Source organism: Acomys russatus, chromosome 19 (assembly GCF_903995435.1).
Source record: "Acomys russatus chromosome 19, mAcoRus1.1, whole genome shotgun sequence".
Taxonomy (NCBI): Eukaryota; Metazoa; Chordata; class Mammalia; order Rodentia; family Muridae; genus Acomys; species Acomys russatus.
Genome location: NC_067155.1, coordinates 30,250,577 through 30,266,680, shown reverse-complemented (window position 1 = coordinate 30,266,680; position 16,104 = coordinate 30,250,577). Strand labels below are relative to the sequence as shown.

General features: G+C 41.2%; 1 protein-coding gene across 1 annotated transcript in view; it reads left to right on the top strand.

Moving 5' to 3' along the window:
- Window positions 1-16,104, top strand: part of LOC127203988 (zinc finger protein 721-like) — a 1,570,727-nt gene that overhangs the window by 1,521,252 nt on the left and 33,371 nt on the right. Inside the window, 4 exon segments of the mRNA XM_051162938.1 lie at window positions 12,092-12,259; window positions 12,680-12,762; window positions 12,844-13,518; window positions 13,582-14,108. Coding sequence (XP_051018895.1) covers window positions 12,092-12,259; window positions 12,680-12,762; window positions 12,844-13,518; window positions 13,582-14,108 — 1,453 coding nt within the window.

Sequence of the window (16,104 nt, the reverse complement as noted above, 5' to 3'; positions counted from 1 at the left end):
GAGATGTAACAAGAATAATTTAATAAAAAAAAAGAAATGCAAAAAAAAGAAAAACACAGTTTTACTAGGCAAAGTTCTCAACATGAGCACAACTGGTAGAATGGATCTCATTCTGTGTTTTTGAAAGTATATTTTTTGAATGTCTCACAACTGTGGTCCAGCTAGTTCAACCTTGGCTATCTACCGAAAGAAACATAAAGACTCCAGAACTTGTTTGATCCATGAGGCTGGTTGTCTTATCTGGTGCTCAGTATACTGCAGAAGTCCAAATATTAGGATGTAAACACACTAGAGGAATGAAAATTTCCTAGCCAAGACTAATGAAAACAGGCCAAGAAAGAAAGCTTCCTTCTTCAATATCTTCTTTATATGTAGGCTGACACCCATAGCTGTGGCCCTGATTAAATTTCAATATTATCATCTCAAAAGATCCACATTAAAGAAAGGTCTTTCCATTTCAAAAGCCTTATTCAAGAAAACTCTCTCCAAAAAGAAAGCATGGGGTACTATATCGGGAGTGTGGACAAGTTCATATAGAGTCTGCCTATGCCTACTCATGCTCACCTGGCACATCCACCTGTAAAGATGGTCGCAATGTAAAGGCAGAGACATCTGAGGCCACTGTTGGCTAAAAATCATGCAGGAACATATATAAATTATAAACAGAAGGACACATTTGCTTTCATGGAGGACTCAAAAGAGTTCATTTTAACTAGCCCTGGCTGCTCTGACTGAGGCCTGTGACATCACTGTAGAGAATTCCATTCCTTCTTTTTCTCTAAGCTTTGTTTTTATTTTATGATTACAGGTGTTTGCCTGTATATATTTGTACACGGTGCCTACATAGGCGAACAGATCCCAGATGTCCTGGGGCAGAAATTACAGCAGATCGTTAGCTACCATAGAGCTTCTGGAAAATTCATAAAGCATCTTCATTACTATCTGTTGCTCTAGTCCCAGGCGTTCTGACACCATCTCCCGGGCTCCCTGGCCACCAATCGTAAATGGGGTACAAAGACATGCATTCTGGCAAAACCAGACTCTAACCAGAATTAATGCATATGGGGAGAGGTTGATGTAAGGTGTGGATACCAAATTTATATATATTCAAGGATATGAATTGGCCTCCAAAGTGCTGGGGTTACTGGCACGCTATCTGAAACTTGTATAGATAAAGCACCTGGTAGCCTGTGCGTCACAGCAGGGAAGCAGCTATTCCCTATCTCATCTAAGAGCCCTCTGCTCAGCAGAGACCCACTGACTCTTCTCTCCTTGCTGGGGAAGACACCCTCATCCCCCATGTCCCCTCCCTTCACAACTCCACTCCACCCTGTACCCCCCCACCCCCAACCCCAGCCCTAGCACAACTGTGGGTTTTTGTTTTCTTTTTAATCACCTTTCCACTGAGAATGATGTGTTGATTAACTACAGTGCTCTAAAATGATTATCATCTCTTTCCTGCTTTCCTCCCAGGTTTGTTTCATATCTATCAGGTGAAAGGTAGCTGCAGTTTACCTGAACATAGCATGAAGACAGAGAACCAAAATGTTGTTTCCTAAACTCTCTTTAATTTGGAATCTTTTGTGTACCCTTTCACTTGTAGGACAGACTGAAAACTCCACTCCAAAATGAGCAATGGCACTGCAAGCTGTGCACCCTGATTCCAGGAAGGAGGGAAGTGCCTGAGTGTTTTGCTGGGACCTCAGGAAAACTTAGAAATTGGGACCTGGTGAGCTCAAGGGCAAAGGGGGAGGGGCAGGCATCTGAGCTCAGGAGGCCTGAGGGGCTGGTTCTGCCCTGGGATGAGTGCAAAGGTGGAAATGCAGGCTCTTGGAGAACAGGTAGGAGTGCTACTGAAATGCAAATCTCTCCACAGAAGAAAAAAAGACTGGTCCTGCAATGGAAGCCTGTTCCAGGAACTACTGTGCTGTGTCCCTTCAGCACACTCTAACCATGGGGAAGTGCTCCTGTCACTCAAAATTAAGTGGCTGATCAGGGACTCCAGGAAAGAGAGAAAGTGTGTTCTTGCTAGTGCCATGCTGTAAGTTCCTCTCTGTAGAGGAGCGGACTTGAGTGGCTGTGTGCAATATGCTCTGAGTGTTTGTGCTGGGTGCTGTGAGGAGAGCTCAGGCAAGGTCAGAAAACACAACTTGGTGAGTGCAGAGTCACTGCTCACAGTAGGGAGGAACAGGCAGCTGAGCAGAGGAAACTGGTGTAGTGGGTCTTCCCTGGGGCTGCGAGATAAGCAGCACGAAAAGTGGCCACCTGTGAGGTCCTTTTCGGTCATAGTAGTTTTCTGGACTTGATGATGGTCTCTGACTAACTGCACTGTGTGGATTACATCTACACAAAGCATTGGGAGCAGGAGCTTGTGAGTAGAAACATCCTTGGCAGGATTACAAACTCAGACCCCTAGTTTCTCTAACTTCTTCTAAAATGCTGTTCTTAGCATGTAACATTTATGTCTAAGATATATTTGGAAGCCCAGCATTGTGGCACACGCCCCAAATCCCAACACTCAGGAGGCAGGTGGCTTGATGTGAGTTTAAGGCCAGCTCGGTCTGCAATGTGAGTCCCTGGCAGCCAAGGCTAAAACAGAAAAACAATGCCTCGAAACAAACAAACAAACAAACGATATATATATGTGTGTTTGTGTGTATGTATATATGTGTGTGTATATATGTATGTATATATATAATTAATTTTGTGGAGTTGTAAATGTCATCTTATGTGTTGGGTAACACTTCGATGTTAAGCTGTGATGTACAAGACGATAATTGATATTGTACAAGATTTACCAATGACAGCAAGTAGAGTTTAGCTGAGGGAGAACTGCGTCTAAAACACGCCACAGAGAAGTTAGCCTGTTAGAGATTAGATTAGGATGCTAGGGTACAGATGTTGATTCACCAGGATTGTCAATATTTTGGCTCCAAATCATACCAGAGGAGACAACTTTGATTTAAAACGAGCCACTTCGCGCATCTTCATCTTCAAAAGAACAGGCCTCTAATAAATTCCTCAATGCGGCATTACAGTGTCACAATGAACATTAAGGCCTGATGTGGCATAAAGGTCCAGTTTTCTTCTTGAGAAAAGCCTAGGTTTTGCACAGCTCTTTCACAAACCTAAGAAAATATTTGACAGAGACAAAAACAGCCTGTGGACTAGGCCTGTGAGCTTCCTCTAAGGCAGGATGTATTGAGGATAAAATAGTGCTCCTTCTCCAAAGTCAGGAATGTGCTCGGGAGAGCTGGTAATGGTCTGGGTCCATTGTGCTTGGGGTGAGGGGTCTTCAGCTCCTGAAAACCTAACTGATTCTACCGTACAGGCTTGGGTTGATCAGTCCCAAATCCACTCTGGGCTTGGTCAGCAGTTTGTGAGAGACCCTGTGGTCCTGATGTGCAGTTTCCTTTTATAAGACCTGTTCCGTGTTTGTGCCATTGTATGATACATTTCTGATGACGTCATAGATGTCTCCCATATGGTCCATTTCCTCCATGGACATAGTACACAAGATGCTATTCTTGAGAAGCTTACTTGGCATAAGTCATAGCTTGTGCAAGTCCTCCCCACCTCAGCTCTTCTAGTTTCTACCTTCTACTTCTTTTATCTTCTCATTTTGTGGGACCTCCAACTCTGGACCCTGTCACTGAAGAATGAGCTGCGTTTTCAGGGCACTAGTGTATTTCAGAAATGATTCTGGGAATGTATTTGCTGTGTAAATCCCTCATCAGTCTAAGTGGACAGACTTGCAGTCTCAGACCATATTGAAATTGTTCCAAACATAACCTGGGGCCTGAACTGAAAAGACATGAGAGCATGAGAGCATATGTGGAATGCCAAATCTGTTGGCAGCATTAGCCAGAACTGGATGCATGCTGTCATTAACAGATTTTTAAAAGTAATCTTTCAATTGTGTGTAGAGTGATCTCTTCCTGAAAAGGCACGTTAATTCTAGGACAGCTGTATTTTCATCCTTTTGGAAAATGTTTCTGAGATCAACTATGTTGACTCAGGTTGCTTGGATACCAACCTGTTGCTCCCCAGGGCAGTGACCTTGTTTACCTCTTGATGAAAAATTCTAAATTCCCTAGGTAAAAGACTATACCACAATAGTGTTTTAAAATTACTCATTTGAAGCTGAGCTTGGTGGCCCACACCTTTAATCCCAGCACTTAAGAGGCAGAAGCAAGCTGGGCGTGGTGGCGCACGCCTTTAATCCCAGCACTCGGGAGGCAGAGGCAGGTAGATCGCTGTGAGTTCGAGGCCAGCCTGGTCTACAAAGTAAGTCCAGGATGGCCAAGGCTACACAGAGAAACCCTGTCTCGAAAAAAACAAACAAACAAAACAAAAACAAAAGAAAAGAAAACAAAAAAAGAGGCAGAAGCAGGTGGATCACTGTGAATTCAAGGCCAGCGTGGTCTACAAAGTGAGTCTAGGACAGCCAAGGCCTACAGAGAATCGCCATCTCGAAAAACCGACAGACAAAATTACTCATTTGAGTAATATCATGAACTGGCCGTTGTAGAAACATGTGGAGCCTGGCTTCTGCCGTCAGACCAGAAGAGGAGGTCTGCAGAAAGTGCCAGTGAAACTGGGTAGACAATGGCTAGATCACAGACTAATGATAGAGACTTTCAGCTACAGGGGTCCACATTGTGAAGAAAGACCTGATTCTAGCAGGGTGTCAGAATGTGTAATTCCCCAGCATGTATTAATTCATGCATGTGAATTAAATCAGATCAGATGTTTGGTTACCATTTGGTTAGGTTAGCTGGAGTCAGTAAATATTGCAATTTCAGTTAAGGGGCCATTGGCTGTAGCTGTGTGTGTCAGGTGAAAGATCTCAGCAGCTAACATTGCACATAGGGGCAAGGTCAATCCCTGTCTTATTAATGCCATTCCCTCTACCAGAGAAGTTTCTGCTCTTTTTCAAAATCAGTCTGCCTATGTTTTTTTGAAATTATATTTATCTTTCTAAAAAGTCAATTGATGGTGTTTATAGAATTCACTTTCTTATGCATCACTGCTCTAATCTTTTATTTGTTTCTGCTCATGCCAATGTTTCCCAGTAATTAAAATATCCATTCTTCTTCTCAGAGGTTTTCATCTTCATTTCTGTTAGAGCAACATTCCCTGCAGCTCACCCTTTCCTCATGCTGTGCATTAAGACTTTTTTGAGCACCTAATCCTCTCATTCCCACTGCCTGGAAGACAGTCCTTCACTTCTTACAGGCAAGGCCCTAACTGGGAACTCAGGAGAAAGAGGCACCAGTGAATGATTGTCCTCTATCCTCCTTGGATTGGGGAGGAGTCACAAATAAAGGGGACCTGTGTAAGAACTGTTTTCCCTGAGCAACTTTGAAGTGATGTAGTCCCAGCACAGAAATGGATGTGGAGCACCACAAAGGGTGGCACTCAGAGAAGCTGAAGACCAGAAGAGGGGTCTCCTGGGGGTAAGTTATAGATCAGGGCAAAGGGGCAAAACTTGAAGCAGCAGGGTTTGGCTGCTAGAACTCCTCAGGCAGGGTCCTGGACAGTTCCCTGCAAAGTCGACAAAGCTTACAAAGTTTACTAAGGGAGCCCATGGCAAGGAAGGTTTTCTGTGCCATTTGATTTGGCAAGAAGAACCACCACAGGGGGAGTGCTGGACAGAGATTTCTTTGATTTTGAGTTGACAGTAATCCTGTAGTTCTCGTTTCAAGGACAATGTTATGTTTCAACATTGTACTTTGTGCCTGCCTTAATCAGTGGTGCCGTGATTTTATTAATTATAATCTACTTATATTGCTCTTTCTCTAGAGAATGATAGACCTTCCCGGATTGTTGTCTTCTGAAATTTTAATATATTATGTTATGTGTTCCTAATTTTGGGGACGTTCTGTGGAGAAACAATTTTAGTTTTGTCTTCTTGCTCCTAAAGACCTGCTTCTTCTCATTTCTTGGCAAATCTGCATTTCCCGGTTAGTGCAATCATCAGTGTTTGGTGTTTTGCTACTTAATTGACTGATGTGGTTAACAAGTTTATTTGAGTGTTTAAAACCTTCTCATGTATTATTGTGTCTGTGTTCAAACGGATTTGGGTACTGGACTTTTCTGAGCATACAGTCATCTGAGGGAGCCTCAGTGATGGTGTGGCCTCATCAGAATGGCTGGTTTCTATGTTAGTTAGAGATTGCGGTGATTGTTGACTGCTGTGGGAAGGCTATTCCATTGAGGGTGACAATATCCCCAAGCACGTGTGGCTTCACTGCATATTAGATAGAAATTACTGACCATGAGACAGTGACAAAGCAAGAGACCCAACCAGGAAACAGTGTTTATCAATTTTTTTGGCTTCATTTTCTAGCTTGAGATTCTGCCTGTAGCTCCAAAAATGATGGAGTGTGATCTGACAGGGCCAAACATGTAAACCTATTCATGACCTAATATGCTTTTGGTTAGAGGATTTAGTCACAACAGCCAAGTAGTAAGTAGAAAGTTTTTTGAAGTGGTGCAAAAAAAAAGGTATTTTAATGCTGGATGCAACCTGGAATATTCTCTCTTGGAGGAATGTGGAAAACTAAGGGCATGAATAAGAAAAGGCATAGATATCTGTACAAAAAGAGATTACCCAGCTGCTTTTGTAGGCCCTGGAAGAGAGTAATGCAGAGAGTGTTGAGAGTATTACAGGCAGAGGCAGTTGAGGCCATAGGATTTCACTGTAAAATGTACTCCATGAAAAATTAATCCAGAGCTCATTTCTGTGGTATTTGGCCCAAAACCTTTTATTCTGCCCATGTCCAGAGGAATTAAATAGGGTAGAATTCATGAATAAAGGCCAGATTTCTTAGATGGAATATTGAGTCAGTTGGGTAGTTATTGCTAGTGACTTATTCAGGACTACAGTGAAAAAAATCCACAGGAGGGGTAGAAATAAATGCAAAGTCTGTGGTGTAGAGAAAAAGAGCACTAGGTAGTTTCAGATGGCAGTCACATGATGAAATAGGTGTAGGGCTTTTAAGGATATTATCATCATTCAAAAGAAGGCCTTTGTTCTGCTTTTTAAGCCCAAGAAAGTGCCCTAAGTGTAATGCTCCCTTAGGCTAAACCTAATGGAAGCAGTAGGCAAAGTGATTTCTAGACCCAGGAAGGAACTTCCTATAAAACCTTCTACAACTGTGGCCCAACTTGAAAAGTATTCATTCCAAATTAGAAGCCAAACTTGACAATATCATCTCTATGAGCTGGTTTTGGAAACAAAAATTATGCAAGATTTCATATCATGGATTCCTCCTCTGAGATTTTAATTCAGCACTGTTCCAGGTCTCTGTGTTTGGCAAAGTGAGAATACTGTGAGATTTATCACAGGAAGTTCTAGTATGAAGCCTGAGTTGCATTTTGATAGGACAAGAGGTTCAGATACCAAAGCTATGAGAAAGCTGCCCAGGGAAGACGCACATAGGAATTGGAAGGAACCTAACTGAGAAATATGTGAGATCTTGCAGGGATAGGGCCATCTAAGTCCTTGGAAACCAAAGCGGTATGTCTCTGAGAGAGAGCGACAGGAGTTGCTGTTTGCTCTGTTGGGTTTCCTGCCTTGGTCCATTCTTCTATCACTATGTACACGTATTCCTTTCTATTGGAATGGGAAAGAGTTTTCTTTGCCATTTTATGTTGGAAGGATATAACTTGTTTTCTGATTTTACAAAATGTGGAAGTCAACAGATTGCCTGAGTGTCGAAAGAATCTTTGGACATTTGAACAGTGTATGTGCTGTTGTAGACCATTAGGATCATTGAACTTAGACTAAATATATTTTCATCATGGGATGACCAAATAAAAAATCTTCCGGGTAGAATGATGTCTTTGAACACTTGTCTCCCATTTGTGGCATTGTTTGGGGAATATTATGGAAGGTTTTCTAAGAGAAGCTTTTCTAAATTCTTTTATTTATTTATTTATTTATTTATTTATTTATTTATTTATTTATTGTATTTTTCAAGACAGGGTTTCTCTGTGGAGCCTTGGCCATCCTGGATTCACTTTGTAGACCAGGCTGGACTCGAACTCACAGTGATCCGCCTGCCTCTGCCTCCCGAGTGCTGGGACTAGATTCTTTAGTGAGGATGGGATTTGAGTGTCTAGAGACTCAACCCTTTTCCTGTTCCTGTGTCTCCTGTGTTGTGGTTGGAACTGACCAATCAGCGTCCTTCTTGTGCTGTCATGCCCTCATTAGTATACACTCCATCCCCATTTCATAGAAGATGCAGTAGAAGCTATTCAATGCTAAGCTTTTTGGCTAGCTCCTATTTTTATACTTTGAACTAGTTTTTGTTTTAACTAGTTTTGTTTTTTGATTTTGAATTTGAAGAAAATGTTTTTCTGTGTAGCTCCTGCGGTCATGAAAGTAGGCAAATATACCAAGCCGACTTTTAACTTAGTGATCCATCTTACTCTGGCTACACAGTGCTGAGATTTGATGTGGGCCAAAATGCCTGGCTTGTTTTCTCTTTATATTGTGAGCTGATGGGCTTGGGATGTAGTATTTGCATGTATGCTTCCACGTAAATGTGCTGTTGTGCATATTTGCATCCACATCTTGAATTGTAAAGTTCGAAAAGAGTATATTTTATTCCTCAGGATAACATGTATTCATGACATTAAACTACATGAGCTTTCTGAGCCACTGGATTGTAGCTGTCTGCAATTCTATATCTCCTGCCCTGTGTTGCTCATTTATTATCAACATCAATATTGCTAATATTTTCTTCTCTCCATTTTTAACTTCTTAAACATACATTTTCTATTAGTAAGATCTTATTTATGGTGCCATTTAAATTGGGGCACTTCAAGTTTCCGGAAGATGATACAGATCTGGAGTGAATACCTGATACTTTGTAGGAACTTCAGTAAAGACCTGATAGTTCTTTCATCTATTTTTCTTTTTGGTTGCATTGTGTTTCTGCACAGGATTCAAGGTCTTAATATGTGTTGGAAGGGCCCTGCTGTTTGAGGCTGCAGTCCCAGTCCTGCCAGTCCAGAGAGTAGTTCTGAAGTCAGTGTTAGGTGCAGGCCTCCCACTCTCCAGCAGGGCCTCCAGCTCTCTGCCTTACTTCACTCCATCTAGAGAGTGTGTTTAGACATAGATGCCCCTAAATTGTATTTGATATATGGCCCTTGACAAAGCTCCCTGCTAGCTCCTCCCTCCCTGCACCTATAGGTGATTAGATACTGTGTTCCTGTTCATATGACAGGAGCATGCTGCCAAATGTAAAATAAGCATCCTAAAAGTGCCTGCTTTCAGCCAATTCTGTACACCTATCATGGAAGCTCCCCTCCCCCCCACTCCTGAAGATATATAGCCTTTGTTCTTGCTGACTATGTTGACCTAGCTCCTGAAGTGGTTGCCAGAGTATTTAATCTCCATTGTTCTTTCGGCCTTCCGGGCCCTACCTCTTGTCTTCTTATCCTCTTGCCTTGGTGGGATGGTGGCCAAACCCCACCACGCAAGGGAGAAGAGAACCACAATTTGTACCTCTTGCTGTCCTGAAATTCATTGCATAGATGTGGCTGGCAATCAAATCAGCAGATACTCCTGTCTCAGCTTCTTGACTCCTGAGATTAATGGCATGAAAAAATACACTCAGTTTAAAAATCATTTTTATCATTAGCAATTGTTTATACAATTTCTCTGACATGAGCCCAGTACTCGTGAACTCTTCCTCTACCTCCCCATCCCTCTCTGATGATTGGCGTTTATCTTGCAAGCCTATATCCTATTCAAGGGCTGAGGAAAGACACAAGTGGACCTCAGTATTCAGGATCCTTATAAAAGGTCTTGGTTACATTAGAACATCTGTATCAGGAAATTAGTGGAGGAAGCCACAGATTTATGTGAATATATTGTCAATAAAGGATCCAGCTACACTGTCATCACTATCATGCTTTCTCTTGCACACCTGTATGAGATATTATAGGATCCAGTGACCTATGATGACGTGAATGTGAAATTCACTGTGGAAGAGTGGGCTTTGCTGGATCCTGCCCAGAAGAGTCTCTACAGAGATGTGATGCTGGAGACCTGCAGGAACCTCACTGCCATAGGTAGGACTGTGAATTTTACGTTGCTTTTTAAAATCTAGTGACAAGTGTTTCTGCATTGCTGTTATTTGTTATTGTAATGTCAACTGGAAATGAGGATGAATGAGATGAGTAAATCAGCCAGATGTCTGAGGTTAACTGAAGGGTAACTTGAATTTTGTCTACTTTCCAATAATATATCACGCATTTTTTGGTTCCTCTATTTTAGGGTACAATTGGGAAGACCATCACATTGCAGAGAATCTTCATAATTCTAGAAGATCTAGAAGGTAATTTTCATGTGCAAGTTGATACGTGTATGTCTCTGAATTACTTTTAGTTCATCCGTTAATTTCTAAAGAAAAACAAGAGTGTAAATATGCACTGTTTGAAGTGTATCGATGATTATTAAATTCTGACAAAGACATGTACCTCAAAATCAGGTATCTGATTTATTATTGTAAGTCATTTCTCTAAGAAAGAAGATAAGAACACAATGCATTAACAGCTATCACCATTTGAACCATAGCGAGCTAGATTGTAGAACTGCTAATCTCTTTAGTCTCATACTGCTTAGATCCTTCAGAAATGTACACATTAACCTTCTAATAAACAAATAGTCCATAAAAAAGCTCGTGTTCATAATATATTTGCATTAATGTTGCTAGGCTTAGTGAGAGGAGCAGTTTGTCAAAGTGAAGAAAGTTATTCTGGAGAAACTTTTATCCCTATACAATATGTCAATGAGAAAAACAAGAAGTGAGACTGTGAATGCAGGGTAAACCTTTTCATTTGCTATCTTCTTCAATAGACATGTCATTTACCACAATGGATGAAAGCCCTGTCGGCTAGGAACATTGAACAAATCTATATAACCCTCTCTTACCCACAAGAATTAGAAGATTTGTAGTAGTGCCCATAACGTGTAGACTTTCTGAATGTAATAGTGTGTATAATTAATGGCTTTTCCAATTTTATTGGCAATGCATCCGCAAACTCACACTACAGAAAAACTTCCATGAATACTATCAATGTGGATTGCCTCTGTTTGCCGTGGTTCACTTTGCAATTGTAGTGTGACTCACATGAGAGGAAAAATTTAATGCAATCAGAGTGGTAAAAATGATTTCTCCCAGTTCTCTTCCAACATGTGAAAACCCTCTTCTATAGTAAAAGGATGCTTTAAATGTGGTCCATGCAATACATGTTCTTACAAATATGGCCTCTTCGGAGACGCAATATAACACTTGAAGAAGGAAGGAAAAATGAAAGTTAATGAACTGACATTACCATGAGATCTGGTTACTTTTAAAATTAGACCAAAAGGTAAACTTAATTCACAGAGAAAAAAAAATTCATCAGCGTAATGAATGTGGTATAACTTTGACATGTGCCAATTATCATTGCAGGAATGAAAGAAGATACACTAGAGGAAAACCCTCTCCATTTATTCAGTGTGGTAAATCATGGTTATGTCAATGTCATCCTCAAGGGCAAGAAATAATTCCTACTGGAGAGAAACCATATGAAGATAATCTGTATGGTGAGGCCTTTGTAAATCACAGTAGTCTCCAAATTCATAAAAGAACAGAAACTAGGGAGAAACCCTATGAATGTGAACAATGTTTTATGGTCCTTGGACATCAAAGTTCTCTTCAAATTCATGAGAAAATTCATACTGGAAAGAAACCTTATGACTGTCAACAATGTGGTAAAGTCTTTGTGCAGCACAGATATCTTCAAAGGCATGAAATAATTCATACAGGAGAGAAACCTTATGAAAGTAATCAATGTGGAAAAGCCTTTGCATGGCACACATCTCTTCAAATGCATAAAAGAATGCATACAGGAGAGAAACCTTATGAATGTAATCAATATGGTAAAGCCTTTGCACGGCACAGTCATCTTCAAAGCCATGAGAGAATTCATACAGGAGAGAAACGTTACGAATGTAATCAATGTGGTAAAGGCTTTGCGCAGCACAGTCATCTTCAAAGCCATGAGAGAATTCATATAGGAGAGAAACCTTATGAATGTAATCAATGTGGTAAAGCCTTTGCACGGCACAGTCATCTTCAAAGCCATGAGAGAATTCATACAGGAGAGAAACCTTATGAATGTAATCAATGTGGTAAAGCCTTTGCACGGCACAGTCATCTTCAAAGCCATGAGAGAATTCATACAGGAGAGAAACCTTACGAATGTGATCAATGTGGTAAAGCCTTTGCGCAGCGCAGTCATCTTCAAAGCCATGAGAGAATCCATACAGGAGAGAAACCTTATGAATGCAATCAATGGGGTAAAGCCTTTGCACAGCACAGTCATCTTCAAAGCCATGAGAGAATTCATAGAGGAGAGAAACCTTATGAATGTAATCAATGTGGTAAAGCCTTTGCATGGCACAGTCATCTTCAAAGGCATAAAAGAATGCATACAGGAGACAAACCTTTTGAATGTAATCAATGTGGTAAAGCCTTTGCATGGCACAGTCATCTTCAAACCCATGAGAGAATCCATACAGGAGAGAAACCTTATGAATGTAATCAATGTGGTAAAGCCTTTGCATGGCACAGTCATCTTCGAAGCCATGAGAGAATTCATACAGGAGAGAAACCTTATGAATGTAATCAATGTGGTAAAGCCTTTGCACGGCACAGTCATCTTCAAATCCATAAAAGAACTCATACAGGAGAGAAAGTTTATGAATGTTATCAATGTGGTAAAGCCTTTGCATGGCACAGTCATCTTCAAAGCCATGAGAGAATTCACACAGGAGAGAAACCTTATGAATGTAATCAATGTGGTAAAGCCTTCACATGGCACAGTCATCTTCAAAGCCATGAGAGAATCCATACAGGAGAGAAACCTTATGAATGTAATCAATGTGGTAAAGCCTTTGCACGGCACAGTCATCTTCAATGCCATGAGAGAATTCATACAGGAGAGAAAGTTTATGAATGTAATCAATGTGGTAAAGCCTTTACATGGCACAGGTCTCTTCATATGCATAAAAGAATGCATACAGGAGAGAAACCTTTTGAATGTAATCAATGTGGTAAAGCCTTTGCACGGCACAGTCATCTTCAAAGCCATGAGAGAATCCATACAGGAGAGAAACCTTATGAATGTAAACAATGTGGTAAAGCCTTTGCACGGCACAGTCATCTTCAACGCCATGAGAGAATCCATACAGGAGAGAAACCTTATGAATGTAATCAATGTGGTAAAGCCTTTGCACGGCACAGTCATCTTCGAAGCCATGAGAGAATTCATACAGGAGAGAAACCTTATGAATGTAAACAATGTGGTAAAGCCTTTGCACGGCACAGTCATCTTCAACGCCATGAGAGAATCCATACAGGAGAGAAACTTTATGAATGTAATCAATGTGGTAAAGCCTTTGCACGGCACAGTCATCTTCAAATCCATAAAACAACTCATACAGGAGAGAAAGTTTATGAATGTAATCAATGTGGTAAAGCCTTTGCATGGCACAGTCATCTTCAAAGCCATGAGAGAATTCACACAGGAGAGAAACCTTATGAATGTAATCAATGTGGTAAAGCCTTTGCATGGCACAGGTCTCTTCAAAGGCATGAAAGAATCCATACAGGAGAGAAACCTTACGAATGTAATCAATGTGGTAAAGCCTTTGCACGGCACAGTCATCTTCAAAGCCATGAGAGAATCCATACAGAAGAGAAACCTTATGAATGTAATCAATGTGGTAAAGCCTTTGCACGGCACAGTCATCTTCAATGCCATGAGAGAATTCATACAGGAGAGAAACCTTATGAATGTAATCAATGTGGTAAAGCCTTTACATGGCCCAGGTCTCTTCATATGCATAAAAGAATGCATACAGGAGAGAAACCTTTTGAATGTAATCAATGTGGTAAAGCCTTTGCACGGCACAGTCATCTTCAAAGCCATGAGAGAATCCATACAGGAGAGAAACCTTATGAATGTAAACAATGTGGTAAAGCCTTTGCACGGCACAGTCATCTTCAACGCCATGAGAGAATTCATACAGGAGAGAAACCTTACGAACGTGAGCTTCCTTCTTCAATATTTTCTTTATATGTAGGCTGACACCCATAGCTGTGGCCCTGATCAAACATCAATATTATCATCTCAAAAGATCCACATTGAAGAAAGGTCTTTCCAGTTCGAAAGCCTTATTTAAGAAAACTCTCCAAAAAGAAAGCATGGGGTACTATATCGGGAGTGTGGACAAGTTCATATAGAGTCTGCCTATGCCTACTCATGCTCACCTGGCACATCCACCTGTAAAGATGGTCGCAATGTAAAGGCAGAGACATCTGAGGCCACTGTTGGCTAAAAATCATGCAGGAACATATATAAATTATAAACAGAAGGACACATTTGCTTTCATAGAGGACTCAAAAGAGTTCATTTTAACTAGCCCTGGCTCCTCTGACTGAGGCCTGTGACATCACTGTAGAGAAGTCCTTTCCTTCTTTTTTTCTAAGCCTTGTTTTTATTTTGTGATTACAGGTGTTTGCCTGTATATATTTGTACACAGTGCCTACAAAGGCCAAGATCCCAGATGTCCTGGGGCAGAAGTTACAGGAGATTGTTAGGTACTATAGAATTTCTCAGAAATTCATAAAGCATCGTCATTACTATCTGTTGCTCTAGAACCAGGCTTTCTGACACCATCTCCTAGCCTCCATGGCCACCAAGCATGATTGGGGTACAAAGACATGCATTCTGGCAAAACAGGACTCTAACTAGAATTTTTTTTTTCTGGTTTTTCGAGACAGGGTTTCTCTGTGTAGCCTTGGCCATCCTAGACTCACTTTGTAGACCAGACTGGCCTTGAACTGACATTGATCTGCCTGCCTCTGCTTCCCAAGTGCTGGGACTCTAACTAGGATTAACTGGTGTGGGGAGAGATTGGTGCAAGGTGTGGCCACAAAATTTATACTGAGACTCCATAGCCCAGGGCTATATGACTTCATGACTTCCATCAAAGCCAAACCCCCATTCTTGATGTTTTTGTTTGTTTGTGGATTTTTTGTTTTTGTTTTTGTATTTTTGAGAGAGGGTTTCTCTGTGTAGCCTTAGCTGTCATGGACTCACTTTATAGACCAGGCTCGGCTTGAACTCACAGCAATTGGCCTGCCTCTGCCTCAGGATTGCTGGGATTAAAGACATGCTCCACCACACCTGGCCACACCTCCCATTCTTAATGATCCTCACATAACCAAGGTGTCAAAATCAAGGATATGAATTTGCCTCCAAAGTGCTGGACTTACTGGCATATTATCTGAATCTTGTAAAATTAAAAAGCATCTGGTTGCCTGTGTGTCACAGCAGGGAAGCAGCATGATTGCTAGTCAGTCACCTGAGCCATTACCTTGAACATTATGTCTGGCTCACTCCCTGTCCTTGCTGATTCCCTATCTCCTCTAAGAGCCCTCTGCTCAGCAGAGACCCACTGACTCTTCTCTCCTTGCTGGGGAAGGCCCTCTCAACCCCCACCCCTCCACGCCACCCTCTAGTCCACGTCTCCCATCCCTAACATAATTCATTTTTTGTTGTTGTTGTTTATGTTTGTTTTTTCCAGACAGTGTTTCTCTAGGATTAACTTGGCTGTTTTGGACTTGCTTTGCAGAACAGGTTGTGCCACCACTGCCCAGATGTGTTTTTATTTTTGTTTTTGTATCACCTTTCCATTGAGGAAGATGTGCTGATTAACTATAGTGCCCCAAAGTGTTTATAATCTCTTTCTTTCTTTGCTCCCAGGTTTTTTCATATCTATCATGTGAAAGGTAGCTGTATACAGCATGCAGCCACAACAACAAAAATTTTGATTTCTAAACTCTCTCTTTAATTTTGAATATTTGAGTTCCCTTTCACTCGTGGCACAGACTGAATACTCCACTGCAATTTGAACAATGGGTCTTGCAATCTATGCACCCTGATTCCATGAAGAAGAAGGGAAATGCCTGAATGTTTTGAAGGGACAACAGACAGGCTCAGAAGTTGTGCCTGGTGAGCTCAGGGTGGCTG